The following is a 12826-nucleotide window of genomic DNA, read 5'->3' as shown; positions in this document are numbered from 1 at the left end:
ACGGCCACACGATGCGTGCTGAACGCACTTTGTATGCTTTTTGAATGACATAAACTTCCAATGAATCAAAAAAATGCAATTGAAAAATTGTCCTAGTATACACGAAAGATGTCTGATATCAAAACGATAGATGCCTCGAGAATGTGCAAGCGAGCCATCCTGCTAAATAATGCTCATGCATCTCACCAAGATCTTTACAGAGATGCCACTGCACCATCAATCACTCAGCCGCCATTTACTCCACAAATTTCTCCTTCTTCTCCTTGTTATTGCTTTTCCGGATAATCAGGCCTCGGCGGATGAGCTCAGCGTAGATAGCCTTCTTCCGGCCCATCTCCTCGTCCTCGTGGCCCTTCGTCATGCGCTTGCTTGAGAACTGGACATTGGGAGGCAAGGCACCGACGCGCTGGTGCTTGGCCAGCTTCTTGCTGATGTTGACGGGCTTCTCCTTCAGTGTTGAAGAGAGGGAGGCGACGATTTCTCCGACGGTGGTGGACGAGGTAAGGGCGATGTCGGGGACGCGACGGCCGATCAGCTGGGAAAATCTCTTGACAAACTGAAGAATTGGTAGTCAGCGCACTGTTTTCAAAAAGCGATTGAGAGCAAACGAACAGCAAACTTGACGGCGGGGTTCTCTAATGAGAGAGCACGGGGGGATTCCGTGGAAGTCTTCTCCTTGGCGATGAAGCTCTCGGGGGATTCGATCTGATTCTCGGTCTGGGTGCCAATCTGGTTGAATACGAAAACCAGGGCCTCCATGGTCTGCTGGTCCGGGAAGCGAAGAGCAGTGCTCCATTGCTGGGTCTCGGAGCTCTCAACGGTGCAGCCATCGATCAGTTCCTGGATTTGTTCGTAGTGTTCGCCAATCTCGGAAACGCTGGCCAGAGGCTTGCCCAACATCGTCATGAGGGAGATTTCGACAGCGGCCTGGTGAGCGGCAGCGGGAATGGGTTTGGGAGTGACATCGGCGCCGAATCTGCAAATATCCTGTGATTAGAACTTGCTGGCTGTCTTGGCTGGATGCGATCTAAAAGGAGTCCAGCAATTAGGGTCAACGTACCTCTCGTACTCATCAGCCGGGCTCGAGCCACGGAATTTCCATTCCTGCTCTTTGGTGAAACCAATGCGGCGCAATCCATCCCAAGTCTCCGCCTGCACATATGCATCACCACCCTGCAACTCCTCACCCTCCGCGCCAGCAGCAAGCTCTCCACTCTCTCTCTCGGCCTTGGGCGCAACCTGGGACTCTCCGGTATAGGGATCTGCTGCACCTGGTGGCTTGTCACCCTGCCAGAGTGAGCGGCGAGTTCGCTCGAGGACTGACGGGGAATCGGAGGCGTAGCGGCGGAATTGGCGAGCGAGCGGCGAGATGCGTCGCGGGGTCACCTCGGATCTGCAGCTTGAGCAGACATACAATGCCTCTCGGAGAGGCATCCGCAAGGAAGGGCGCATGGTTGCGGTGTGGGTTGATCTGGAGTCCTCGAATTACACGGCAACTTTTGCTCGGCGAAACAAATCTGATGATCCACGTCACGTGATGTTGTTCTTGGCATTTCGCGATCGCAGAGATTAACATTCGATCTGTCTGTAATTTCATGTGTTGTTAGTTTAATTAAATTGCTATTATCTACATTTTAAACCTTATATGTTTCTGGGTGAATATGTCCCCAGGGGTCGATTTGACATGATGATATTGTATTCCAAACCAGGCTCAGTATTACTTGCAAGCACAGAAACTAAAGAAATAGACGATCCTAGTAAGGTTTCTTTCAAAAGAAAAGACAAGATGAAAGACAGGATAAAAGAGGAAAATAGGGAGGGAACTAGGGGGTGAAAGAGATTCAGGTATATAGTATAAACTATGTTAAGGATAGCACCCACCACCTATATAGTAAATAGAGTCATCAGCTTAATCAACCTCTTGACCAAAATCTAAAAAATACATCTTGGCACCATACCGGAGTTTTGACGGTCATAAGCGGCTAAGCCCGAAAGTATTCGGGGGCGCCAAGAAGCCTCGCAGATAAGCTCCCTCCCTACATCCATTGCTGAGAAATAACAATATAAAATACCAAGAAAGCCCACATTATCGAATCCCTAATTAACCATCAACCAAGCCACCCTCCCACAATATGCCAGCACTATACAACACCACCACCACAGCCACGGAACTAGTCTCCAACTATGCACCCCTTATAAAAGGCAAAACCATCCTAGCAACAGGCGTCACACCAGGAACCCTGGGCGGTTTCTACGTGCAAACAATCGCATCTGCCAAACCCGCCAACCTAATCCTAGCCGGACGCAACAGCACCAAGCTCGAGCAATGCGCGCAAGCAATCACCGCCTCCAACCCGGAAGTCAAAACTTGCATCTTACAGGTTGATTTCAGCTCGCTGACGAGCGTACGCGATGCTGCGAAACAAGTGAATAGCTGGGATGATATCCCCGTCATCGACGTACTGGTAAACAACGCTGGTATAATGGCGGTGGAGTATAAGGTGTCGGAGGATGGGGTTGAGTCGCAGTTTGCGACTAACCATTTGGGGCCGTTTCTTTTTACGAATTTGGTCATGGGGAAGGTGTTGAAGTCGGACGCTCCAAGAGTCGTTATGGTTACCAGTGATGGGCATCGGTTGAGTCCTGTTCGGTTCTGTGATTATAATTTCGATGTGAGTTGTGCTGCTGGGTGTTGATATTCTGGGGGCCTGAAACCATGAATTCTAATGGTTACTATAGGGAGGCAAGACCTACAACAAGTGGTTTGCCTATGGACAGTCGAAGACTGCTAATATGTTGATGGCGCTGTCTTTGGCTAATAAGCTAGGCGTTAGGCATGGCTTGCAGGCCTTTAGTCTGCATCCTGGTGTGATTATTACTACGGGTTTAGGGACTCATCTGGATTGGGAGAATACGGATATGGAAGGACTGTGTAAGTGACTTCGATATCGGTCGGGTGTATAGCTCGCTAATTGATGTGTATAGTGAGCACTGACCGGATGCTGGGCAATGCGGAAGGCTGGAAGAAGGGGTTTAGCCCCAAGACCCTGGATCAGGGTGTTGCAACCCACGTCTATGCATCATTTGATCCTTCGATTAAATGTATGCTTGAGAATATTCCTAGGGAGCGAGGACTGAGAGCTAACTTGATCTTGTACTCTTCTCAGCCAACAACGGAGCCTATCTCATCGACTCGCATGTGGCAGATCCACTCGAAGATACAGTAAAGGCATGGGCAATCAGTAGTTTTGAAGCAGAAAGACTATGGAAGCTAAGCGAGAGCCTGGTGGGCCAATCATTCCCCTACTAGATCTAAAATCCAGCAACAATCCAATTAAAGCATCACAATTCATCTATTGTATGCAAAGATGTATATACACATGCATCGCTGATATCATACTGTACAAGAAAACAACCAAAGACCAACACATCTCTTTTTTACTCCCGAACGAACATACCAGCCATGCCCATACCAGTACCAATGCACATGCTGACAACACCGATATCCTTACCGCTGCGCTCAAGCTCGGGGATCAGATCAGCCAGCTGGCGGGCACCAGTGGCACCAAGAGGGTGACCGATAGCAATAGCACCACCGTTGGGGTTGACCTTGGCCTCGTCAATGCCGAGCTTGCGGACACTGTACAGAGCCTGCGAGGCAAAAGCCTCGTTGATCTCCCAGACGCCGACATCGGGAACCTGCACGCCAACGGTCTCAAGCAGCTTCGGGATAGCAAAAGCAGGGCCGACGCCCATCTCGTCGGGAGCACAGCCAGCAACGGCGGTGGCGACCCAGCGAGCCTTGATGGAGCCGGACAGGCCGAGCTCCTCGGCGGTGGAGCGGCGCATTAGGAGAGCAGCAGCGGCACCGTCGCTGACCTGAGAGCTGTTACCGGCGGTGCTAGCGCCGTCGGGCTTGAAGGCAGGCTTGAGGGAAGCCATCTTCTCAACGGAGAGGTTGTGGCGGATACCGTCATCCTGAGTAATGGTGACCTCCTTGGCTGGCGCATCGGGGTTCTCGGGATCGAGGGTCTTAGTAGTAACGGGAATAATCTCGCTATCGAAGCGACCAGCCTTCTGGGCAGCAGATGCCTTCTTGTGCGACTCAGCCGCGAAAGCATCCTGGTCAGCGCGTGAGATACCATACCTCTCGGCGACATTCTCGGAGGTCAGACCCATGGGCATGATGCAGTCCTTCGCATCCTGGGAGTGCGACTCCTTCAGCTCGGGCCACAGGACAGTCGGGATAGCTCGCGAGCCGTAGTTGCGGGTCATGGACTCCATACCACCGCCGACACCGACGTTGAGCGCGCCTGCGCGGATGCCGTATGCCACGGCCGTGATGGCGGCCAGGCCGGAGGAGCACTGGCGGTTGATGGTGTTGAAGGGCACGGAGTGAGGGAATCCAGCGTGGATCTGCGCCATGCGGCCGGCCTTTGCACCGCCCAGCTCTTGCAGCACGGAACCGATAGTCACATCATCGATTAGCGCGGGGTCCAGGTTGGGGTTGGCCTTCAGGGTTGCGCGCAGCACATTGGCGAGCAGCTCTTCCGGGTAGGCATCCTTGAAGCCGCCCTTCTTGGCGCGGGTGACCGGTGTGCGCAAGGACGAGAGGATGACAATGTCGTTGGGGGACTTGGCGAGGACCTGTTTGAGGCCGCGGGGAATTGGTGAGGCCATCCTGGTGGTCTTTATGCGGAAGTTTTGAGCTGATGTTGGGTTTGTATATGCCGAAAAGCGTGGGGGCTATCTCAGTTCGAGAGCGATTGACGGCGTCGGGATGTACGTACACCTGTGCAATTGGAGAGGATATTTAAAGAAAAGAAAGAATATCAAATCCACAAAGCACCGACAATCTCCCCAGACCTCCGCGGCAAGGCTGTTCTTAAGGAAAATGCCGGGTGAGTATCCGGGGTCGGAAGTGGCGGGCTCGTCCTCTCCCGTTGCTGCAGCGTCCGCAGCGCCGGCATTGAAGATCGGCTAAGGACTCACCCGCGAAAGTATGGGGAGCTGGTGTCACGATGGTTCGTAGATATGAACTAGCTAAGACTAGTACTGTAGAGCAGCTTGCATTTAGGGTAGACTCTCAACTGCTGTTAATCCCTTTCTCTATACAAATTACTATCAACTCTCCGCTGTTTGTCTCCGGATCGCCTCCCTCAGCCGATTCTGATTATGTCAGCATTTCGGATCGGATCTGAAGCCGAAGCGGGTGTACGTTTCAAGATGCTTTCTACTAGAATAGCTGATGAAGATATTACTTCAGGTATGATTCACAGTGGGTTAATGGTAATAAGAGAATTTTTCCTATTGGTGAATCAAACTCGCAAGAAAAAAAGCAAGAATAGCCCAATCTTTTCCGACCATCAAAAATGGAGCAAAAGCATAGGCACGAAGATAGCCAGCCGCAGACTACTTCAGGTAGACTCTGCCCGCCGAGTCGTCAGGTTCTGGAGTTCGGTGCACAGCGGGAGCTTCAGAGCATTCTGGGCCAGACTGACCGCCATTTCGATTTCCTCGCGGGATACCAGCCAGAACTTGACGCAAATGTGAGTCTCCAGGCGTTCAAGCAGACGATCAATAATCTTCCAGCATTCATCATTTGAAATTGCTTGGCCCTTGCCCCTCTTCCATCCGTTGCTCTTCCATCTTGCAAGCCATTCGGTGATTCCATTCACAATATTGGGGGAATCAGTCTTGATGACGATTGTATGTAGCCTGGAGGGAACAAACGGACGGGTGCGCACTCGCTTCCACTTGTCGAGATTGTGTTCCACATAACCCAGAACTGAGATAACGGCGTAAAGCTCAGCAATTTGGCCAGTATGGCGAGGCAGTCTGTCGAGCGGCACGAAGAGATTGTTCGGGTTGCTTTCGCCAATCCAGAGACCGATTGCACAACGGGCTTCCGTTGTGCCGTCGTTGGAGCATGCACCGTGGATTGAAATGACTGGGCACTCCACGTGAGGCACGAGATGACCACAGTCTATGCACGGCGGGGTCGTAGGACAGGCGAGGAAGACGAATTGACCTTTGCGGATCTGAACGCTCTCCAAAGTCTGCTCACCCGGGTAGTGATGTACAGGGTCGAAGCGACGGCTGGGGGATGCTTGATCCGCAGAGGGAGTTTTTTCGGAAAAGGTGAGGGAGCATTCGTGGTTCAGTTGGAGCTCAAGAGTCTGAGGAACATGTGGTGGGATGCGGTCATTGGGGCCCAGGATGGGAATGGCCGTGCCAGTAAATGTACCCATAGGTGTGGATACAGCCATGGGCCTGGAATCGGGTACGCTGAGTCTGCCTATGAACGCGGAATCGTTTCTGCCCGTGACAATGGGAGAAGGGGCCTGTCATAAATTGTTGATTAGTACTATAAATGGGATTGAATGAGTTGTATTCACCGGAGGAGCGGAGGTCGTAGGAGTCTGTGGGACCTTTTTTCCCTTCTTCTGACGCGCTTGTTGAGCCATGCTCCTCGGCATGGTGGGCGGTGGATGGTGGTGGGTTCCAAGAAGTGTATTTGGAAACTGAAGGACTGAGGAGGGAGTGAAGAGGGACAAAGCTATGAGAGAAAATGTGTAAGGTTGAGAAAGGTTGGGAATAGGAGGTGCAGATGAGAGGAAGATGTGAATGTGTAAGTTTGAGGTAGAGGTTAGATGACCTTGGGAGTGTGAAAGTGAACAGGATTCAGGTTTGCTGTGTAGGAGGAAGAAGATATGTTGACGAGCAAAGAGATGTAAGTTGGAGGGAGTGGATACTTAGGGTGAACGTCCTGTGATAGAGTGGAAGGAAGATAGATAAGTTCAAGGAGATCAGAGGAGGGAATTTGGAACAGGGAAGAGTAAGACAAAAAGAAAAATATGCCTTAGTGTAAACTCCTTATTATTATGAGGTAGAGGTGCGAGGATGTTATGGGATGAGCTCCATAATAATATGGTTACCTAGATAGTGTAGTGGGCGAGAGAAGATGTAAATTTGAGGAATAAAGAGAAATCAAGAGTCCAATAAAGAGGAAAATGTACCTTAAGAAAACGTCTTTTTATGGGATAAGAAAATGTCTTTTTATAGGATATGAAAACATCTTTTTATGGGATAAGAAAACGTTTTTTTATGGGATATGAAAACGTCTTTTTATGGGATAAGAAAAGATACTTTGAAAGAGGCAGAAGGGAAAGGGCAGACAAAGAGCATTTCGAGAACATGAAGGTGTAGTTATGAGTAGAAGTGCTAGATAAGCAGGAGGCTCAAAGTATATACCGTGAAGCAATAAGCATACTAGGTAAAGCAATGGTGTTTGGCATTGATTCATATATGGGACTGCCACGAAGGTCAATGTATTGGTTTATTTGAGGTCTCGGAACTAGCTATTGAAGTAGAAGACCATGATACGAACTAGACTTGGTATTGATAATCGCTGTTCCCATATACACGGTGAAAAAATCTAGAAGGAAGAAATTGAAATCCATAAAACTCCATTCCGTCGAAGTGATCCATCTCGAACCGAACGCCAGCCGGGGGAATTGTGAGCTGGTAGATGAAGAAACATCTGGTGGGTTCTCATTGCCGTAAAGAGAACCGGTAAATAGAAGCAAAATGGTATGATACATAAAAGCAAAAGGGCCGTGGGATATTTGTCGATCGTTTTAAGGGGACGTCCGATCAAGTGCGAAGAATGTGGCTGTAATGGCCAGGGACCTGGCACCGACACTTCTCGCAATCAGCACGATAGCCCATGACGAGAGCAGGTCTTCTCCGCTGAGGAGGAGTGAAATTGGCAGCTTGCTTGATTAGGTCATCCACTGTTTGCTGCGAGTATTGAGTCGCTGGTGGGGTGCTGGGCCTGAACCCGTACACCGGTGATGTCTGCTGAGAGTATGCCATGTCCATCTCATCGGTCGGAGTCTTGGGCCCGCTGGCCATTGTCGCGTCATCATCGCTGACCGGGCTGGGGGGCCGGACCGGATACATGAAAGGCTGACCTTCTTTGTGGAATGACACGTCCTCCATCATGTTGATGTCTGGCTGGGGCTGGTTTGTGACGGCCTGGTGCGCAGGAAAATAGACCGGAGTCGACAGGGGCGAGGGCGTGGGGCAGAGATTGAGCGAGTGGTTGACCATTCCGTGGGGAATTGGAGAGGGCTGGGCGCTGTGTAGCCGGTGCGCACTCACCAGCCAGGGCGACAGTTGATCTCCGCCAGCCAACGCTGAAAGATGCTTCACGGCGGAGCTGGGGCTCAGCTGGAGGGCCAGGGGTCGGTGGCCCTGCGTCGATTTGGTCGGGCTCGCGGAGTTTCCCATGCTGGGTTCGTCAAGATTGTCTTCATCGTCCGACGAGTCGACAGGCGTGAGCGCCGAGGCGCGAAAGCGAAGGGTTTGATCGAGGTCCGTCGCGGACTCTGGGACCGCCCCTGGGACCGTTTGCCAGGAGGAACCGTACTTCAGAGACTGAATGAGGGTAATTTAGCAGTGTTCAACGCGAAAGAGCCGCGGCAGCGTGTACGCTGCAGAACGTGACGTTCTAAGTGAAAGACATGCGTACCTTGGGCTCATGAGCAAAGAGCTCATCCTCGGAGTCATCCTCTCGGGAACGCTTGAGCGACGAGCCTAGCATGATGGACGTAGGCAGACACAGATCGACCTCCAGTAGACACGGCAACAGCAACAGCAACAGCCCCCGGACTCACAATGCATGAATCCCGGGGAAGCAAGGAGAATGCGAGAGTGGAGCAAGAGCTGCACTCGGTAGTAGCCGTCATCGCGACAGCCCGAGCGGAGCCTGCTCCACCGCGATTGGACTCGGCACACGATCGTTTAATTTCGGCGTTTAGCTCTTTTGAGGTTGATGTGCCTTCTTGGCTCGTCAATTGGCCCAGCCACTCGCCTGGCCCCTATATACGCTGATCAATTGCATCTACCACTAAGAATCGCCCAATGGCACACCTGGCAACGTCCCCGATGCCTACCCTACAGTAGTTACGTGTCCAGATGCCGAATTAAGGTACCTTATTCAGGTACCTCTGGTACTTTAGGTTCTTCCGAATTGATGCACCTTGGTATACGGAGTACCGGAGGTCTGAGTACAGTGCCACTCGAGACCCGTGTTTGCTCGTAACGTGCATGTCTAGTACAGACATCAATCACAATGCGAGTGCCCAGTGCCCTTCACACGGGTCATAGGTAGCTGTACTCGGATTCCGCAAGACATGATTTCAGCTCTCATGCCGGTCTCACGGTAGCACGGCGGGCTGAAGATGGGTCTTCCGCAGGAAAAGTGCCTGCTGGTGGAACGGCAATTGGGTGGCGGGTTCCCTCCACCGCTAGATTCACGCGCATCGGTCTATTGCTTCGGAGCGAGGGAGGCATCTGGATCGGAATAGTCCAGTCAGATGGAAGTCTAAAAGAAAGTGACAGATCAGAGAAGCATCCCTGTCGGAGGTGAAGGAGACTTATAAACGGGTGTGAATCGCCGGCCCACTTTTTTATGCCGTCGGCTTTTTTACTTCGAATCCACACTTTGCCTTCCGTGCGATATTCTTCTTCTGTAAGTGCTCCTGCAATTTCGGCTTTCCTGGATCAATCTTGGATTGTGTCTCTCTGGGTAGCATTCTCATTTGTGACAGTTCCTGTACCTGATCTTGATTTGATCATCGAGCGCCATGCCTCTCATCAAGACCACCGAAGTCAACGAGGACACTCGTGGTACGATTGACCATCTTACTTTTTCGCTAGAGAGTCAATTCCGGCTATGTTACTGACAGTGCTTTTTCTCTACGAATAGTCCTCGGCTACGACCCTTTGCTGTCTCCCCAGTTCCTGCAGACTGAGATCCCCGCGGTGAGTCATTTTTTCCTTCTATTCACCCCGCCTTCACAAAAGCAAAAGCAAAAACTGACGAACCCTCCATAAACAGCCCGATCGCGCCATTGAGTCCGTTCGCCGGGGCCGCAATGAGGCCGTCGAGATTATCGAGCAGCGCGATGACCGTCTGCTGGTCATGGTCGGGCCCTGCTCCATCCACGACCCCGACACTGCTCTCGAGTACGCTCGTCGCCTGAAGGAGGTCTCCGACAAGCTGTCCAAGGACCTGTGCATCATCATGCGTGCCTACCTCGAGAAGCCCCGTACCACCGTCGGCTGGAAGGGTCTGATCAACGACCCCGACATCGACGAGTCCTACAACATCAACAAGGGTCTGCGCGTTTCGCGCAAACTGTACGTCGACCTGACCAGCATCGGCCTCCCCATCGCCAGCGAGATGCTCGACACCATCTCCCCCCAGTTCCTCGCCGACCTGATCTCCCTGGGTGCCATCGGTGCCCGCACCACCGAGTCCCAACTTCACCGCGAGCTGGCCTCCGGCCTGTCCTTCCCCATCGGCTACAAGAATGGCACCGACGGCAATCTGACCGTCGCCGTCGACGCCATCGGCGCCGCTTCCCACCCCCACCGCTTCCTCGGTGTCACCAAGCAGGGTCTCGCCGCCATCACCAAGACTTCCGGCAACGAGCACGGCTTCGTCATCCTTCGCGGCGGCAACAGGGGCACCAACTACGACCGTGAGAACGTCCGCATTGCCCGCGAGGCTCTGCGCGCCAAGAAGCAGCGCGAAGTCCTTATGGTCGACTGCTCCCACGGTAACTCGAAGAAGAACCACCTCAACCAGCCTATCGTCGCCAAGGAGGTCTCTGACCAGCTTCGCGAGGGTGAGACTGCCATCATCGGTGTCATGATCGAGTCCAACATCTTCGAGGGTAACCAGAAGGTTCCCCCGGAGGGTCCCTCCCACCTCCTGCGCGGTGTCAGTATCACCGACGCTTGCATCAACTGGGAAATGACCGTCGACACCTTGAACGACCTCGCTGATGGTGTGCGCGCCCGCCGCGCCGCTCTGAAGGCCAAGTCTAACGGCACCAACGGCTCGAACTAAAATGGTGACCGTGAATTTTTGATCACCTGCTTCCTTGAGTGGGTCTGATATAGATACCTAGTATTTCCAAGCCACCATTCGAAAATTGAAGCGTTTTCCTGTTTTATGTTAATGTGAACATGGCTTTTCCCTTTGTGTTGTCAGGGTCGGACTTTCTATAGCTTTCCCCGGGTTTGAACTCTAGGGACCCACTTCAAAAGTCCAGAATTTCAATTTGACAGCTCCCTCTTGATTCAAAGTGTCCACAGGATCTACCAAATCTTTATTTCCTTGCCCCACTGTGGTGCAGGGGCCAAGGAGGGGGAAAGGACAAGGTTTGATATAGCCGTGGGAAAGCGCGCTCTGCCGGAACCCGAATCGGCATGGGGCCGCTAGTGTCGAGTGGACCTGATCGGAGGCGTTTTTTCCTTTTTTTTACCCATTGGCTGAGCTTTTCACATTGATGAATGGCTGGGCTATGCTCTAGTGGAGACTAAGTAACTGCCTAAGACTGCCTAGGCTGGTTCAAGGGAGGGTTATGGATAGTGGGAGAAAGGAGCAGACTTTCTATGTACTGTACACAATATACATGCCCCCTAGGACTTGGATCAACACAACCACTAATCAGGTAGAAACACAGTCCGGAAAGGAAAGAATTGGAGGAAGATGCAACGCCGGAAAACCCCTGTCACGATGGAGGCAAGCTGTGGAGAGACCGCAACATGCCATGCAAGAAAAATGTCACACTTCATAGGCGGGAATTGGGTCTGGGACTGGACGCACCCGACGATTAGGACGCCTGCAGGATGCTGGAGAGAAGATGGGGTGGGTGGCATCATTGTCCCAGATTCTGATCTTTTGTCGCAGGCGAATTCGTCGCAAGCGAAAAGAAGACCTCGTCTACCGCCCCGTCAACCAGCTGGTCCAGCTGCGCGTCGTCTCCTTCGCAGCACGCTCCGCATTCTCGGCCATCACATCCAACTGCCCAGGCATCGGGCTCCCGGTCTTAGCAGCAGCAGCATCGAAGGCCTGCTTCGCCTTGACGGCATCCACAACGCTGGGCTGGGCACCGGCCACTGATGTCGATGCGGCGGAAGCCAACGTAGCGGTTGTACCGGCATCCTCGGGATTCATTTTCTCGAACAGGAATCGCTTCGCCTTGGCCCACGGCCTTTGTGCCTTCTCCTCCGCCTTCTTCCGCTTGAAGATCTCCTCAATCTCTTCCTGCTTAACCAGCTCCAGCTGTTCGGCGGTAGCGGTGCCGTTGGCCTGCGCGATGCGGGCCTGGTTCAATTTCTCGGTTTCCCTTTCGATCCACAGGGTGCGTTGGCGGCGGTTGTAGAGGGTCAGCGAGACCATCGAGTAAGCTGTAAGGACACCGCAGACACCTATTCCAGAGTATTCGTTAGTATCCAGCAATCCCAAAACATGCTGTAGAACCCAGGGCAAGGGCCGTTCTTGCTCTACCCAGATCTGGGGTTGGGATCATCAGATACGAAACAAGGACAAGGCACATACCCGACGCAATAATCAGCGAATACACCATCCCCTTGTGTGCCCTGTTGGCCACCCGTCGTCCAGCTTCAATCCAGCGATCCATGCCCGATGACGACTGCGCCATCCGTGCCGCCCGAGCCTGTGCCCGCAATCGTTCCACCTTCTGCTTAGGAGTCTCCGGCTTGCCATCGGGGCCGGTCTGCGGCGCCTTAGGCTGCGACGGACCCGTGCTAGCCTGGGGCTTCATGAAGTTGGGGAGTTCGTAGGGCGCGCCATTGGGCTTGGAGCTGGCGTAGGGGCCCGTGGCCGTGAACCGCGTAGCGTCCGCGGCGGATCGGGACATCGTCGCGAGAGGGGGTTTCGCGGGTTCTGGGAGGGCAGAAGATTCCTGTATTGCGAGACCGATCGGTAGGCCTGGACTGATGC

General features: G+C 52.8%; 7 protein-coding genes across 7 annotated transcripts; 2 read left to right on the top strand and 5 right to left on the bottom strand.

The window, feature by feature from the left end:
* Window positions 1-235: 235 nt before the first annotated feature.
* Window positions 236-1452, bottom strand: N7498_005059 (mitochondrial 54S ribosomal mL50 protein; the record flags this gene model as incomplete). Its single annotated transcript, XM_058452121.1, has 3 exons — window positions 236-556; window positions 613-976; window positions 1061-1452. The coding sequence occupies 3 exons, from the start codon at window positions 1450-1452 to the stop codon at window positions 236-238; spliced, it is 1077 nt and encodes a 358-aa protein (XP_058308659.1).
* A 680-nt stretch (window positions 1453-2132) lies between these two features.
* N7498_005058 (uncharacterized protein) lies at window positions 2133-3310 on the top strand (the record flags this gene model as incomplete). The annotated part of the gene is made up of 4 exons (XM_058452120.1): window positions 2133-2672; window positions 2740-2932; window positions 2986-3102; window positions 3168-3310. The coding sequence occupies 4 exons, from the start codon at window positions 2133-2135 to the stop codon at window positions 3308-3310; spliced, it is 993 nt and encodes a 330-aa protein (XP_058308658.1).
* Window positions 3311-3438: 128 nt separating this feature from the next.
* N7498_005057 (Thiolase-like subgroup) lies at window positions 3439-4680 on the bottom strand (the record flags this gene model as incomplete). The annotated part of the gene is made up of 1 exon (XM_058452119.1): window positions 3439-4680. The coding sequence occupies one exon, from the start codon at window positions 4678-4680 to the stop codon at window positions 3439-3441; it is 1242 nt and encodes a 413-aa protein (XP_058308657.1).
* A 737-nt stretch (window positions 4681-5417) lies between these two features.
* On the bottom strand, window positions 5418-6479 carry N7498_005056 (ribonuclease H-like protein; the record flags this gene model as incomplete). The annotated part of the gene is made up of 2 exons (XM_058452118.1): window positions 5418-6344; window positions 6399-6479. 2 exons carry the CDS (start codon window positions 6477-6479, stop codon window positions 5418-5420), a joined length of 1008 nt encoding a protein of 335 aa, XP_058308656.1.
* A 1177-nt stretch (window positions 6480-7656) lies between these two features.
* N7498_005055 (uncharacterized protein) lies at window positions 7657-8608 on the bottom strand (the record flags this gene model as incomplete). The annotated part of the gene is made up of 2 exons (XM_058452117.1): window positions 7657-8442; window positions 8537-8608. The coding sequence occupies 2 exons, from the start codon at window positions 8606-8608 to the stop codon at window positions 7657-7659; spliced, it is 858 nt and encodes a 285-aa protein (XP_058308655.1).
* Window positions 8609-9653: 1045 nt separating this feature from the next.
* On the top strand, window positions 9654-10924 carry N7498_005054 (3-deoxy-7-phosphoheptulonate synthase; the record flags this gene model as incomplete). Its single annotated transcript, XM_058452116.1, has 3 exons — window positions 9654-9696; window positions 9776-9831; window positions 9908-10924. 3 exons carry the CDS (start codon window positions 9654-9656, stop codon window positions 10922-10924), a joined length of 1116 nt encoding a protein of 371 aa, XP_058308654.1.
* An 879-nt stretch (window positions 10925-11803) lies between these two features.
* On the bottom strand, window positions 11804-12743 carry N7498_005053 (cytochrome c oxidase assembly protein COX14; the record flags this gene model as incomplete). The annotated part of the gene is made up of 2 exons (XM_058452115.1): window positions 11804-12291; window positions 12422-12743. The coding sequence occupies 2 exons, from the start codon at window positions 12741-12743 to the stop codon at window positions 11804-11806; spliced, it is 810 nt and encodes a 269-aa protein (XP_058308653.1).
* Window positions 12744-12826: the final 83 nt, after the last annotated feature.

This window comes from Penicillium cinerascens, assembly GCF_028974065.1.
Source record: "Penicillium cinerascens strain IBT 15544 chromosome Unknown contig_5_segment0_segment0, whole genome shotgun sequence".
Classification (NCBI taxonomy): Eukaryota; Fungi; Ascomycota; class Eurotiomycetes; order Eurotiales; family Aspergillaceae; genus Penicillium; species Penicillium cinerascens.
This window is presented reverse-complemented; position numbering and strand designations above follow the sequence as displayed.